This window comes from Podarcis gaigeae (genome assembly GCF_964106915.1).
Source record: "Podarcis gaigeae genome assembly, chromosome: 3".
Classification (NCBI taxonomy): Eukaryota; Metazoa; Chordata; class Lepidosauria; order Squamata; family Lacertidae; genus Podarcis; species Podarcis gaigeae.
Window position 1 is genome coordinate 61,889,717 of NC_139680.1, and position 16,726 is coordinate 61,906,442.

A 16,726-nucleotide genomic window follows, 5' to 3' on the forward strand; every position below is an offset into this window, starting at 1 on the left:
CCAGAGTCGGCCATGACTGGATCTAACGGTCGTGGGTCCCTTTACCTTTAGTGGTACCTTGGAAGTCAAACGGAATCCTTTCCGGAAGTCTGTTTGACTTCCAAAATGTTCAGAAACCAAGGCATGGTTTCTTATTGGCTGCCAGAAGCTCCTGCAGCCAATCAGAAGCCGTGGAAGCCCTGTCGGACATTCGGCTTTCAAAGAATGTTTGCAAATCGGAACACTCACTTCAGGGTTTGCAGTGTTCGGGAGCCAAAACGTTGGATTCGCAAGGTGTTCGGGATCCAAGGTACTACTGTATTCATTAAAAAACAGCACTAAAAGGAGACATTAGAAGTAGTAGACACAATACAATTTTCAACATTATTCATAAAAACCAGCAGGGTTTTTTTTTTTTTTTTGAAAAAGTACATAATAAAATTACATGGCTGGCTAAGTTTGACTAAATGTTCTCAGTAGCTGTGCTGCCACCACCATTGGACTATTGAGCTGGGGGGAGGTTTTTGTGGGTCGCTGGGAGAGGATTGGCAGGTCAAAACACGCCCATGAGTAAACACTTTGTCACTCCTGTTGTCAAGGCGATTGTTGTACAGTGTCACATTCAACCAGGAAACACAAAACGAAAATGCCAGTTGCTGGATAGTTCACTTCTGAATCTTCTGTTCACTTTTGATCGAGAAACAGTTGAGTTGAGCCTCAGGACAAAGTTTAGCAGACGGCAAAACAGATACCAATCTTCTAAAATGAACAGTGAATGATTGCTTTCATTCATCAGCTAGTGTTTGTCATGCAGTGATAAGGGCTCTTTCAAAAGGTTTGTTTTACGAGATGAAGAATTTAATATGGCTGTCTGCTAATTTCAGCTGTTCTTTTTAAAAAAATATTGTGCAATATTATATTGCTCAACAACTCCTGTTCCCTGAGTCAGTTTTCCTCAGTCCCCACATTCTGAGAGTTTTACAAGTTGGACCGATTTTTGAGGAGATCTATGCCAGTTTTGAGATTTCATGACATTATGTGTCAGATCTGTTTTATTATTAAAATGTATCCTTTTCAAAGTTTGCTGATTTATCATGGTCTTTAAGCAGTTTTAAATGGTGCTTTTACCCACCCACTTTGTTCTGCTAGCCTCTCCCCATACAGTTACTACCTCACTGTTCCCATTCCCTTGATCAAGTACTACCTGCCAGGGGCAACGTTCCTTGGCATCAAATGCCAATGGTGGACAGGGCAAGAGGCAAAAATTGGCGGATCAATAGATGCGACTCTTATTCTTGAACAGTAGGTTACATCCCAGTCATGTAAAAGCCAGAGGTTCCTACACACCTCATCTATCGCTCTTCATTCTGCATCCAAAAGAGTAAAAGGCATTATCCTGTTTCAAAGACACATTCCAGCTAGGCAAAAAAACTCAGATAGGGTGTGGAGCAGGGATGGTGAGAAGTGTTGTATGGGGCGACTCCCAAGGAACAAACGGAGAGGGCTGGAGCAGGGGCGTAGGAAGGGGAGGTGGGGGGGGGCAGTCTGCCCCGGGTTTCATCATGGAGGGGGGGTGTCAAAAAGGAACAATTACTGCCCTACTAGGGCGGTTCATAAAAAACTTTTTTTTAAAAAAATGCCTGCTCCAAAGGTCTTATCTTACTACACTAGGGATTATATAGCTATATCTGAAATTTCATGCATATCAGTTGATATCTTGACCCTCCTCCACGAAAAGAACTGTTTACTTAGCCATTTTCATATGTCGGGAAGGCTGAAATTTTAATTCAGTGGAGCCAAAACACAACCCATCCTGTAGGTTTAAATACCTGTCCACAGTCACCTCCTTGTTATCAGAAGCCCATAATCCACATTCCTTTGTAAGAAAATATGAAATAACATAAAACTGTTTTTGCAGGCAAAAAAATAATAAAAAATTGTTTTGTGTGTGTTGGGGGGTGACAAGAAATTTTTCGCACCGGGTACCAACTGGGTATGCCTCTGGGCTGGAGGGCCTAGGCCTGGATTTCCTCCTCTTACTCTACCTTATTTGGCCATCTAAACCAGGGATGGGGAACCTGCTGCCCTCCAGCTGTTGTCCTGCTCTCATCCTCCACAGCTAGCATGGCCAATGGTCAGGGAGGCTGTCAGTAGTAGTTCAGCACTATCTAGAGGGTTACAGTTCTCCTTCCCTTCATCTAAACAATATTTACAAAGTAAATGTAACAAAACTTTGCTATGAGAATTAAATCATAGAATCATAGAACTGTAGAGTTGGAAAGGACCCTGAGGATCATCTAGTCCAACCCCCTGCAATGCAGGAATATGCAGCTGGTCCATACAGGGATCAAACCTGCAACCTTGGTGTTATCAGCACCATGGTCTAACCAACTGAGCTATCCAGGCATCCAACTGAGCTATCCAGGCATATATGACCAATATAGAATGTTTTGGTGCTAAAAAATAATAATCTCCTGGGTGCTTTACAAAAAAAATAAAAAATGAATTGGCCTCTCTACCACAAAAGCAAACATCAAAGCAAAATATATTTCAGTCAGATAGAGAGAATCACGAATTCTACATGTACAGTGGTACCTAGGGTTACAGACACTTCAGGTTACAGATGCCTCAGGTTATAGACGCCACTAATCCAGAAATAGTACCTTGGGTTAAGAACTTTGCTTCAGGATGAGAACAGAATTCATGTGGTGGCAGTGCGGTGGCAGCGGGAGGCCCCATTAGCTAAAGTGGTACCTCAGGTTAAGAACAGTTTCAGGTTAAGAACGGACCTCCAGAATGAATTAAATTCTTAACCAGAGGTACCACTGTACTAAAAAAAAATGCCAGGTATTTAATTGGAGGTAGCAGTGGGGTGACATTTGTAGCAAAGTTTGCAATCCTAACCCCACTTACTTGGGAGTAAGGCTGGTTGAATTCTGTAGGAGTTACTTCTGAGTTGAGATGGTTGTGACTGCTGTAAGCAGACCAATATTAGGTGAGTGGGGAGGATTGTAATAGTGAATGTCCCACCACTTCCAAACTCTTGCCAGTTCATGCTGGCCAATCCAGGAAGTTGGGGGCAGTTTTATTTTGCCTTTGTTCCAATATGTTTTAATGATGAAAAAGTTATTATGCAAGTGATGTGGACAAGTCTGGGATCTCTCAGAGAAAGAGAGGGGCCTTCGAAGCCAGTGGATCACTTTGCCCCCTCCCCCTTCCCAATAATGCTTGCCTTTCACAGCCTACTGGTGATCAGCAGAGGTGGGTTTTCTCCATAGCCCAGCACTAAGATGGGGAAGAAAACATTCCACTTACTGTGGAAAAGCACCCCTTTGACCTCTAGCATGGCTGCATTACAAGAAGGTTATATAGCTCAGGAAAGAGAAAGGAGGGCTCCTTGTTTTCTGAATCTTTAAGACCCCCTTTGCAATGGTGTCATACAATAGTATCTTTTAAGAAGAAGTGACTGATTGCAGCAATGGGCTGGATCTGGCCTGTGGCTCTGAGAAGTGGCGCTGTGGGCAAGATCTGGCCTGAAGGCCACAGCTTCACCGCCTCTCCCCTAGATAGATGTTGTTTCCCTAGGATTCCGGTTCATACCAGTATCCCAAGGCTTAAGCTTAAAGAGTGTGTGCATTAAGTGTTTGTTTTTGAGGTTCTGTGGAGGCTTTTTTGTTCCTTCAAACCAAAGCAAGTCCGGTAATTATCATGTGTTTTTGTTTTAGTCTAGATACTGAGAAGAGACGGGTGAGGCTAAGGAAGTGTGATTGGCAGTGGGGAAACCACAGTAAAAATAAACACTGTTTACTTTTTCAATATGCTGCCCCCCCCCTTTTGCAGAGTCATTCTGAAGGAAGCTGTCGGGCATGAGGGAAATGCAATTGTGCTTTCAGTGCCTTCTGCAATGCTCTTGCTTCCTACACAATGCACATGATGACTAATGATTTGTACGTTCGATATGATATTCAGAACTTGCTTATGAACTTTGAACAGCATTGATTTGCTCTTGGGTGATGTGCATCTTTGTGTTGAGGTTGCATTGCAAGCATTGCAAGGGGATCATCACACTGCTCTGGTTGCCTGAAGCATGACTGACAACCCTGTTGTTTTCCGCACTGGCAACAAGGTCAGTGGGCTACGTGACCAAATTAAATATACCGTGTGGGAATTTGCAGCACACCCACATGGCTGTGAGCAGAAGTGGATTACACCCAGATTGTGCAGACTAAAATTCAAACTTTGCCCTCAAGAACTGGTAGCTGTCTCTTCTTCGTCTCCTGTCACTGAAAATGAAAAACTGCAAATATACTCTTTCTGTGTTTCGTTTTCTTCCGTACACAATGTAACCAAATGGATAACGGACAGAAAGCACCATCTCTTTGCTATTATAACTCTAATAGTGCTTGCTTATTCTTTATATATTTTGCTCATCTGTTCCATTCCATCTGGCTGCTGTAGAAGGAAAGCTGGGAAGCAGGACTCATTCTACCAGCACTGCTAAAAGACCAGCTCCTTTGGGGTCCCTTCTCTCTCTGAATTCTTCCCTGGCAGCAGCCATTCCATCAGGCTGCGAGGAGAGAAGAGAAAGTAGGAGGTCCACTCTCGGGAGACCAAGCTTAGTTTGACTCCTCCTCTCCCTGAACTGTTTCTGTTCCAGCTGGTCAGTATATGTAATTATGAAACTTTAAAAGAATGAGTACCTGAATTTGCTTGTTTTCCTCTTCCCTCATCTTCCCCCCTCCTTTTGTGCCATGCTTCTTAGATTGTAAGCCTGTAGGAAATGATTGTTATAATTTTATTAATCTTACGTAAACTGCTCTGAGAGCCTTTTTGGCTAAAGAGAGGGATTAAGAAATGCTTTAGATAAATAAATAATATCATTCATGAATATTGTTAATCTGAGCATTCACTTATTGACTGAATTCTAAATATGCTTTTGGCAGGATTCTGAGTGGCTTTTACTGGTACATTTTCTATAAAGTCAGTCCCTTAGTACAGAAACCATGAAGATATAGAAATCGTTCCAGGTTGTACCTCCATTCTAAAACAAAGAATAATAGTTACCAAGCACCAAAATCCCAAGGGAGCAGAAAATACTTTTTAGGTATGTGACCATGGCTGCGCGGATGTTATTGGCCCAGAGAAGGAAAGAAGATAAAAGTCCCTACCAGAGAAGAATGGCAGGTGAAGTTGATGGACTATGCTGAAATGGCTAAAATGGCTAGAAGAATCAGAAATCAGGAAGACCAAAATTTTAATAAAGAATGGGGAAAATTGTAAAGACCGTTGTAAACAGTTAAAATCATTAGTAGGATTGGAATATCACTTGTAGTTTAATGGTGAATTTTTGGATATAATGGAGATGTAAAAGATCATCATAAAAGATGCACGAGGAAATGATTAATAATAGGACCCACAAAGGGGAGGATAGAAGTCCAGGCGATTCCTTGGAATCTTCTTTTTATGATCTATGTCTGTGATATGACTGTAAAATTATAATCTGAAAAACCGAATAAATAAATTTACGACAACAAAAAAGAATAATAGTTACCAGTATTAGTGATCCACTATCCACTGGAGAAGAAGAAAACTTTCCCTCTGGACTTTCCAAGGGGTCTTGGGAAAATGAATACATTATGCCTACCTGAGAGCACAACAGATGGCTGGGTCCTTGTAGTCCCAGAGTTCAACCTGGATTGGGGAGCTGAAGCCTCTTTCAACCCATTTAGACAACCTAAGGCAGGGCAGCAATAACAGGCAACAAGCACTTGGACTTGGCATTTGTGTGCAAGTGTATGCACAAACTTACCTTTCCTCTCATAATATACCAGCATTGTGATGAGGTTCTGAGTGAAGACTCCAAGGCTCTGATCACTTGGGAGGTGGAGGGATTGAGAAATGCAATAACCATATTGAAGGCCAAATGAACAATTGCTTGAATGGCTTTAAAAAAACAAATAGCAGCTATCAGATTTGGGAACTTGGAGCGGATCAGGAGGGCTTCAACCCTTTGTCCCTGTTGCTGTCTTGATCTGAGTCAAAGCCCCCAACCTGGTATTTGTATAGGAAGGAAGCTCCCATTTGCACCAATGGAAACTTTTCTTGCCATGCAAGTTGCAGATTTGGGGTGCACACCTGCATTGGGACTGCAGTGAGGGACAAAGGGTTAAAGCACCCTCCCTGACCTTCCAGTTCAGATCCCACACTTACTATTTCCTTTTTAAATGTCATTCAAGTAATTGCTAATTGGGTAAATGAGGTCTTGTGCAGCCTGGCTCTGAGTCGAAACGTTCTCTTCCTCTTGACTACCCTAACATCTGATCAGCTCATTTCCACTGTGAGATTCATTTTCTGATTCATAAATAATTACAAGGGGAAACATATTTGCCCATTTTATAGCTCATACTAACAGACCACAAAGCACACCCACAAACTCCTTAGTTCCTTGCACAATACTGAGAGGGGTCTCTTGATGCATAACATTGTAAACTACGTGCATTAGCATACAGACCTTTAAACAGACAATATCAGCAGAATAAATGAACTTTTAGAAGCCCTTGATACCACCAAACTGATACAGGGATCATAAAGCTATGTTCCTTAAAACAAAGGCATAGATGTTGGCAGATTCTGCCCCCACCCCCAAATCATAGTGCAGCAGCTTGCAGATCATGCTGGAGACCTGATTCCACAAACAGATCTCTCTCTTTGGTCCAGGCTGATTATGGATTTTAAAGCACTTTGGAAATTAAAATGCTATCAAGGTGTCAGGTTATAGCAATTTACTGCCGTCAGGGACTGTTCAAATCAACTGAAGTCAAACCAGAGAATCCTATTTATTACATTGGTTTCCTCAGGGGAATGATTCAGTGACTCTATTTTTTGTTCCTGTGTCCATTTCAGAGCACCCTCTACACTGCATTTGCACCTGAGGGTGACCTTCAGTTGTGCACTTTGCCAGTGCATGGAAATGTCAGAAGCACAAATCAAATTCCACGATCTTCCCTGAAGCGGGATTTCAAGACTCAATTCAATTCACTGCTACACCGAATGTTCACTTGCAGCCCACTCCTATGCCCATTTAGTTAGAAGTTAAGTCTCATTGGGTACAGGTAAGCACGGATAAGGCTGCTGTCTTGTATGAATGCAGCCATTTAAATACAAGAGATGTAACAGTGAAGTGATGGGGAATCGTATCACAGAACTCCCTTGTTTTGTAACGTTAACTAATGCCAGTGTAGTGTTATCTAGGGCTGCAATCATAAACACACTTACTGGAGGTGCATTGAAGCTAGAGGAACTTATTTTTTTAGTTTCAGGTAGGTAGCTGTGTTGGTCTGATGCAGTATATAGATAGATAGATAGACAGATGATAGATAGATAGTCCAGTAGCACCTTAAAAAGTAAAGGGTAAAGGGACCCCTGACTGTTAGGTCCAGACGCGGATGACTCTGGGGTCGCGGTGCTCATCTCGCTTTACTGGTTGAGGGAGCCGGTGTACAGCTTCTGGGTCATGTGGCCAGCATGACTAAGCCGCTTCTGGTGAACCAGAGCAGCACACAGAAATGCCGTTTACCTTCCCGCTGGAGCGGTACCTATTTATCTACTTGCACTTTGATGTGCTTTTGAACTGCTAGGTTGGCAGGAGCAGGGTCCGAGAAATGGGAGCTCACCCTGTTGCGGGGAATTGAACCACTGACCTTCTCATTGGCAAGCCCTAGGCTCAATGGTTTAGACCACAGCGCCACCCGACCAACTAAGTTTGTTCTTGGTATGAGCTTTTGTGTGAATCTGAAGAAGTGTGCATGCACACGAAAGCTCATACCAAGAACAAACTTAGTTGGTCTCTAAGGTGCTACTGGACAATTTTATTATTATTATTATTATTATTTCTTATATATATTGTTTTTTAGTGTTAGATGCCTTCTGTCTTCTCCAGCTGCTTTACCAAAACCAACATCTGACGTATGAATCTTAGGCTGGTATAGTTTATATTAGCCTTTGGCCTGCCAAACTGGATATGCTGAATCAGAAGTTAAATTTTAATTGGATAGTAGGGAAGGGCACTCGGGCTATCTGTCGGGTTGTACTTGAAAAATCTCTCTGTTGCTTTTCTATATCTTGCGCTACCCTGGCCTTTTGTGCTTTCAAAGATATCAGAAGGCTCACAGGGAAAGCCAGCACCAGGAGAGAACCCCACCGCTGTTGCGGCTGTATCTTTCCCTGCATCAGCCTCTCCCCCTCTGTACAACTTCCCATGTGGCTTCGCTTAAATATTTTCCATGAAATTGCATATGTTCCACAGAAACAAATTGACACAAAATGGGGACTGGGGGTGGGTTACGCAGTTATTGATTACTTGATGAATATTCAGCAATGTGTGCATTCAGCTGGAAATAATGTTGTCATTTATGAGGTGTGAAAAGATGATAACGGATACAGCAAATGAGAATGTGGTTGTCTTGGCCAACACTATATGAAGCGTAAAAGTCTTTGTTCCAATTTACTATTCATTTATTCTGAGTTAATAATAATAGTAATAATAATAATAATGCATTTTGGATTTTATGACTCTTCCCTTTTGCCCATTCTCCACCTCACAGTCAAACCAGGAAAGTTCTGGTTACTGTTAATCAAAGTTTATTTCTATGTGAGTAGACACCTTCCTACTGAATCCCACCTGCCAGCAAGAGGCTGATGATTTTCCTTCTTGTTATGTGAGGCTTTTGGCCTAACCACTGAGTATCATTATATCAAGCAAGTGCAAATCTTGCCTAGTAGAGGTATCAGTGGTACCAGACAGGCGAGCAATGGAGAGAAGGGTGATGGCATATTTAGAGTACAGTGGCTAAATTCTGGGATTTTGTCTGACCCAATTGGCTCAGATCAAATGAAACACGGGGTCTCTTTAAACCCCAATCTTCATTTATTTTATTCATTCATTCATTCATTTAAAGTATATCTTGCCCACTCTTCGTTGCTCAAGTAGTCCCAGAATGAGTTATATTAAAATTCAAAAACATTACACATTAATGGCAGGAAAGTGACCAGTGAAATAAAGCAACAATGCAGCAAAAGCTTGGCCAAAAAGGACACCTTCTGTGGGCACCAAAAGCTTTTAAGACTCAGTAGCAGCTGCACCTGGGAAGTGAGGGAATTCTATAATCAAGATGCCATTACAGAGAAACTCCTCTCTTGCATTGCCATGCATCAGTTATGAGGCTCTCCCCCATGGTTCTTAATACACAAGCAGGTCTTTATAAGCGAAGATGCTTTGCTGGGTATCTAGGTCTCAGGCAATATTTTGGAAGATTAAACAAATTGAGTTTGGGTTGGAGTGAATGACCCTAGCCAGGCCTATTCATGGACCCCAGGGCTGACAAGTGATGGCAGTCATTGTTAGATTAACTATCTTCAATGTTCTCAAGCAGATGTGCTGGGAAAGTAACAATCTGATTGAGTATTTTCATTCTTCCTACAGGTGATGGAATGACTCAGCACAATTCCATTTATTTCAGAGGATGATCAAGGAAACAAAGAAACAGGAGTTGGTGGAGATGCTCTTCATGGAGAAAAGGACAAGGTGGAGGTTTTGCCTGTATGCTTTTGTTATTATCCTATTAAGGTAGGATGAAAAATACTCAAGGCTGGAGTCAAGTTTTATGACAGTATACCATATAAAATAATGTGTGTGTTTATATGCTGGCTAAGAACCCACTTACAGTTATGGGACAGGTTGTGAGGGAGAAGATTAGGAAGCAAAAGAAAGGTTTGCAGTGGGTTCTTTAAATGCCTGTTCTGGACACATGAAATTGTTTCATCCTGAGCTTGACTGACAGAAGCTCTCCAAGGTCTGTTGCAGAAGACCCACCATGCTCAAAAGCCAACAATCCCAGTCCTTTATCTGCAGATCTCACATTTTGGGGTGGGGCATAGAAAACTCTCATTCACCATCTATCTTAACCAAATGGGAGCATCCATTAATGATATGATTGATCCAGAGCTATGTTCTCTAAAATATGTTCTGGGGACAGTAGCTATGGTATGGAACAATCCTATGAAATAAAAGTGGCCCAAAGAGTTTTGCCATTGTATCCAGATAACTTTGACCTTCTGGGTTTTACAATAAAATATGTACAATGTTTTGGCAAAAGGCTCTTAATTGGCTGTTCAATTCATGTTCTACCTTTGAGAAATTTAGTGTGTTCTTAGAATAATGTCGAAGGTATAGTGGTGGACGCAGGTGGCGCTGTGGGTTAAAGCCTCAGCGCCTAGGACTTGCCGATCGAAAGGTCGGCGGTTCGAATCCCTGCGGCGGGGTGCACTCCTGCTGCTCGGTCCCAGCGCCTGCCAACCTAGCAGTTCGAAAGCACCTCCAGGTGCAAGTAGATAAATAGGGACCGCTTACCAGCGGGAAGGTAAACGGCATTTCCGTGTGCGGTTCTGGCTCGCCAGATGCAGCTTTGTCACGCTGGCCACGTGACCCGGAAGTGTCTCCGGACAGCGCTGGCCCCTGGCCTCTTGAGTGAGATGGGCGCACAACCCCAGAGTCTGTCAAGACTGGCCCGTACGGGCAGGGGTACCTTTACCTTTACCTTTATAGTGGTGGAGACCATAGAGTGTTGAGACTCCTCAGTAGTGTTTCAAACTTTGCTCAAAAGAAGGCAGCAGGTCCTGTAATGAAATTGATCTTTCTTGGCATTGAGCTGGACTCTAGAGGCGGGGGTGGGGTGGGGGCGTATTTCTAGGTTGCTTCAGGAGAAGCTTTATAATTTAAGGCAGAAGATCAAGAAGGTGAGTAGCTGGGTGCAAGATGCATTAAAGGATTTTCACATCTTTACTGAGTATCTTAATTTTGTTTACTGGGTTGTTCTGGCAAGAGCTTTTTGTGGTCATTCTTGCACCTCTACGGTAGAACTTACATCAGGGTGTCTGAAGCCATAGGAGACATGGCAGTTTGGGAGACTCTCCTGCCTGGTCAGTTACAGAGTCTCCTTTTAAAGGGGTCTGCTATTATTATAGCCTCAGTTGTACTCTGATAGTAAAAGGGGTTTAGAGTATGTTTAGTTTGAAGCAAATCAAGTGCAAAGCAGCAATCCCCAGGCTGGCCAAAGCTCAGTTTAACTTGAATTCTTACATTTCTTGCAATTTCCCCTATTTTGGTAGCTATAGTCTTTTGGATCAAGCAGTTCTATACTGTGCTCTTTTGGTGTGACGGTAAACCTGAAGTGCACATTATTAACTCCCAGTCATCCAATTCTGTACTGGTTTAACTTGTTAAGAATTTACTGTTCTGTTTACAACCAGGCATGTTGTGTTCCTGAGGCAGATAATGAGATTGTGGATGTCCTGCCTCTATTTCAGATCATAGAGTGCTCGTCTTTGGCACCAGAAGCACACTAAGCCTCAGGACCTTTAGAGCTTTGGAGATAAGGAGTTGATAAGGCTATTGTTGTTCTCAGGCACTTTTCACCAGTTGATAGGGGTGTTGAGAAGATGATGGTTAGGCAGCATGGAGTGGTCATAGAGCAGCTAGGATTGTTTTCTGTAAATTTCAGAAATTCATAGGCAGCAACTATCAAATGAGGGTTGTGATATTTATGTATAAAATATGGCTGAGGGATTTGTGGAAAGTGTGTGTGTGTTAATGGTTAAAGTTAGCAATGGGAAAATGAACTAACAATGGAACAATTAATAGAGTCTATTAAAGGGCAAGTCATCTTCAGTTTGCACCAATAAGGATATAATATAATAGGCTGAACCTGCAAACAGGAAGTGTATAATTGAAGGTACAAGAGCCCATAAACGCCAATAGCACTTTGCCTATCCTCACCAGACAGGTTGCTGCTGCGATTGTGTTTTATTATTATTTAAAATAGACACATCAGGTCTGAAAAACAACAAGAGAGGAGGAACACACAGATTTTCCAGTGTATAGTTTTAGGTTTGTGTAAAAAGAAATACAGTTTATCTTCTCTCTCCCATTTGACTTGAGTGAGCGTTTGCTTTGTTAAACATTGTTCCGTTTGTTTAATCTGCTTTGTAACCAATGCAGTCTCATAGTATGTACATTCCTAGCCTTTTAATATAATCATTGCTTTTCATGCTTATCCTGTACTTTGCTCCCCCGCATATTTACTCTAGAGTTTTGGTTCCTTTGTATGCAAGGAACTGCTAGTCATATTACATTCTTCCGGTGTTGCCTCTTTTATGTTGTAATCTTGCAATTACAAGATCCATAGTCTTTATATTCTGTCACTAGGAAATGGGCAGGCTGATCCCTTTTGTGCTGGGTGGTTGCTGAGACCAGCATCATGTAGTCATGGTTCCTATGCTCAGCCAGCAGCACAGAAGCAATACCATGACCATAGCAGAAGTGACTTGACTGGTGGGGTGGAGATGTGGGAGGAATGAGGCAACAGGGCCCTTGGTGTGGTGCAGGCATGTTAGTGGAGTCAATGTGGTGCTCCTGCCAGTGCACACACACTACGCCAACCTCCTTGCCACCTACCCTTCCCCCTTCTCTGTCTCAACCACTACTGAACAATAGTAGTAACTTAACTGCCACACCCAATTATGAGGTTCCTTTGTGATAACAGCAACATGCTCTCCATGGCAATGTATTGTGCAGGGATGGACAAACAATTCTGTGAGATCAGCCAACATGGTACACAACATGGTTTACACAAATATATAGGACAGAACTGGATAGCCAGGACCCTCTTCAGTGTAGACAGTGGCGGAGCTTCATGCTCTGGCTCCGGGGGGGGGGGGATAGTAGGTGGGGAGGGCTGGCACGCGTCCCGGGGGCATGACGCGCTGTCTGCAGGGTCGTGACGTGCATCCCAGGGGTGTGGCATGCCACCTGCAGAGGTGTGGTGCCCAGCGCGGGTGGGCAGGGGCAGCCATGATGGCACGCCACCGGGATTGTGCTGCCGGGAGTGGTGCACTCTCCCCACACTCCTCTTCCTCCGCCAGTGAGTGTAGACCACCACAATGGGCAAGAAGGTATCCACTGACAGCTTAAGCATGAGCTATGTGACTTTGCAAGTGGGTCCTTGTGGGACAGTTTTATAATAGTATATAGTGGTGTTATTTTTAGTATGTATTCCATACTTATTTTTGGTTTTGTGTACACCACTCTGATATTTGTAATACTGGAGATTTTGAAAGGTTTATAAATCTGTTTAAATGATGATGATGATGATGATGATGATGATGATAAGTTAATCATTGCCATTCACCACTTTGATGATGATGTTTCAACTCATTGTTTGTGTGCTGATAGCAAAACGATGCTTCAGTCAAGACCTCTTTCCATAGTCAGATTTTGTTTTTCTCAATGACAGCTTATCTGAAGGTCACTGGGATTATGTACCCTTCTTTTCCTCAACACATTTATATGTCATAATTAAATTGCATTGAATTTTACCTCACCCTTTTCTCATTCATGTAACTGCAAAGTGAAGTTGAATATATAATAGTAAAGTGTCTTCTAAGAACAAAATATACATGGTTGTCTTTCAGACCTTTCTGCTGTACATTTTTCCATCAGCCCCAGTCAAGAAGGCCAGGGATGATGGGAGTTGTAGTTCAGCAACAACTGTAAGGCCACAGGCTCCCAGCCCTGTAAAAGAAGAGCCTTTGTTCACAAGATACAGATACAAGAAACCGACAGGATGGGATACCATGAGGTGAGACTTAGCTGAGAACTATAATGTGCCTGGAATAAATTCAGTTGTAATAATAACAAAATTAGTAGGCCATCAGCAAAAATCAGCAGCTCCTTAAAATGCATTTAATTTCATTTTTATTCACCTAAATACTTCAAAAAGGCTACTTTCTTGTTTCTAATCCCCAAAGGATTAAACATTCAAAGGTTTTTGTAGAACACATAGCAAAATATTTTATTTCAGCACACCAGGTTGACAGCTACCACAGTCGTCATACTTTAGCTGTGGTTGTAAGGGATTGCATTTGGAAAGCCAGTTAATAACAGGTAAGCTCTATCCAGCCGCGTTAGTGCTGAGGAAGCTGTCAGATGTTTGCCATGGTTTTCCCCCCTTCCCCTCACATTCTCTTTTATCCTTCTTTTACATGCCCACACTCCTTTTCTCCATCTTTCCCTCCCTCCCTTCCTTCCTTCCTTCCTTCCTTCCTTCCTTCCTTCCCTCCCTCCCTCCTTCCCTCGCTCCCTCCTTCATTCCTTCATTCCTTCCACTTCATTCCGAAGTGTAGGTGGGTTCAGGCATGATCCAAGACCGAGATTCAGCTCAAAACTGATTTATTGGAACATCAGGAACAATAAGAATAAGAATGAAAAACAGGGGCATTTGGCCACTATATACACCTTAAGCCGGCCCAGGTAAAACATACACCCCGCCACCCGTGATAGGTTGCTTTAATACTGCAATTAGCAAATCACAACACTGGTTCTATCTCAGCAGGGATTGGCAACCTGCCAGCTACTAACAATGTCACTGGAGGATTTTAGAATCCTCTCTGTCTTTTGTTATGCAGATGAAGCTCCTGAGCTCAGGCTGCATGCATAAAGCCTAGCTTTGGCCTACAATGCCTGCATATATAACACCTTCCTTCCTTGTGCCGCTATCACCTTTCTCTCTACGCTATTGGTCTTCTTCTGCTTCTTACACCCTGAATTTCTCAACCAAACACCTTCTCTATTGCTACTCTCTACTACTGGAATTCTCTCTCTCAATGGACTGAGCCAGTATGATTTGGAAACTCTTTCCCAGGGTTACCTGTTGTAGTAGACACTACTGAGCATGCTGAGAACTATCTATTTCTGCTAGGGTGGTGGCGGCACCTAGAGTTCCCATGGTTCTGGGTAGGGAAAGCTGGCAACATGGGATGAGCCATATCTAGCTATTATTGAACTCCTAGGTTAGAGGTGGGAAACTGTATCTGATTGATGGACTCCGCCACCCTGTAGGCTAAGTTTGATGTCAGGTGGGCTTTTATTTTGAAACTGTGGACAAAGTTACAAGCCGCAAAGCACAAACAGTAAGCTGATTGTCAAGTCTTGTGGAGCCCCTTGCAAAGTGCCCCACAAGACTCAACAATCCACTGATAACTGGATCTTGTGGATTACTTTGCAAGGAGTCACCTAGGTAGACATGGCTCATTACAAGGCTCCAATGTTTCTTACCCAGACAGCTTTTGGAAGGTTAGAAATTAATGCAATTGATTGCTTTTTGGAACTGTTGGGGAGGGGGATTAATTTCTGAATGTTTCTAAGTTTTGATTTCATCACAAGCTGTGAAGCATACATTGGATGCACTTTTGCTGAACGGATATTGCTCATTGAAACATTTGAAAGCAGCAATAATATTCAAAGCTTTCTACTTTTTTTTGTTCCAGCTTCATATTTGGTACTGCTGAAAATGTTGCTATTGACTTCTGAGGAAGACTAAATGATATGAATATTGAACAAATGGCATTCCTAAAGGTGATGCTTGGAGACATTTCAACTACATTCCCCTGCGCTCACCATTCCTGTCAGTTGAGAAATGTGGTACCAGGCCAGACAACCGCAGTGATGGAATGGAGTAGGTATTGACAGCAAACAATGCAGAGCGGAAGCAAGGGAACATTTGAAATTATTTGATCCACTACTTTTGATTGTATTACTAGCAGGCACCACTTGATAAACTATAAAAATGCATTATTAGGAGAATGAAAAACTGGCAACTAGTAAGTTGGGTTGGAGGCAGTAACTCTCTTAAACACAAGGGAATCTCTATGTTTAAACATGCAAGGAGGTACACAAGCCAATTTAAAATGCCATGAAGCAAAAACTCCTGCATCTCAAATGACAGTTCCCCAAGTGAAGTCACAATGGATTGAAGTGATCACAAACCAGGCTTCCTCCTGGATTGAATCTTGACATGGGGAACTGTCATCTGATCAATCTGCACTGAGCTTCATTCAGTGACAATTCCGATATGAACTGTATGAGAAACAGATCTTGAAAGAGAAAAACTCAATAGAATCGTAGAATTGTGGTTTTGCAGCTGTATCCTTGCAACTAGTACATTACTATGCTTGAAGGACATCTCAATATGCAGTAGATAAGCAGTTAAGAATGGCTATGCTTAACCATTAAGTTAGTTGGTGAATAAGGAAGTTTGGAGGGCCATGAAGAAAAATAGGCTCATCCCCCCTGCCTTGTCTTCACTCTCCATCCTTGAACATCTTCATAAGTGAACTGCTTTCAGAAGAACCCTGAGGGGACTTTCTGGACTTTGGGGTTCATACATTAAGTGCTTGGGGCTGGTGTGTGTGCATGCGTGGATGTCACCTGCTTTGGGACTACTTTTGGATGTGAAATCAGGATATTTTAACTGGACCTATTTCTAAGCTTTATGCTCACTTAAATTTTGAGGCATGCTAAACAAATTGCTAATTGCTGGTTTTCTTCAGTGCTATATTGTAGTTGTGCTCTTTATTACGTGTTATTAATGTACTTAGATCATGTATTTGGTTTTTTATGTGAACCACCATGAGCACAGATGTATTTGAGGAAAAATGTGGTCTAGAAATAAATTGACTATGACTGTTATTATAAATTCTCCACTGATGATTAGGCGTGGTTTGTCCAGTTATGTTATAAAGGTTGCCTCAGGGAAAAGCATACATACCATGGATGGAGGTAACTATCTTTCTGTTGAGGTCTGCATTTCAGGACATGTCCACATCATATGCCTCAAACAGAAATGGGGCAATC

General features: G+C 42.4%; 1 protein-coding gene across 13 annotated transcripts in view; it reads left to right on the forward strand.

Moving 5' to 3' along the window:
- LOC310841135 (uncharacterized protein) overlaps positions 1 to 16,550 on the forward strand; it is a 98,743-nt gene extending 82,193 nt beyond the window's left edge. For 8 of the 13 annotated variants that reach the window (XR_014562362.1, XR_014562363.1, XR_014562364.1 and 5 more), the window contains 3 exons: positions 9,461 to 9,562; positions 13,507 to 13,673; positions 15,361 to 16,550. Coding sequence is in view for 5 of the 13 variants with exons in the window: in XM_083731743.1 (XP_083587869.1) it covers positions 9,461 to 9,504 (44 nt within the window). In the remaining 8 variants the exon portion in view is untranslated. Of the gene's footprint in view, positions 1 to 4,439; positions 4,640 to 9,460; positions 9,605 to 13,506; positions 13,674 to 15,360 lie in introns of those variants that run through there. The other 5 variants (XR_014562367.1, XM_083731742.1, XM_083731740.1 and 2 more) reach the window with 3 other exon arrangements.
- The last annotated feature ends 176 nt before the right edge of the window (positions 16,551 to 16,726 follow it).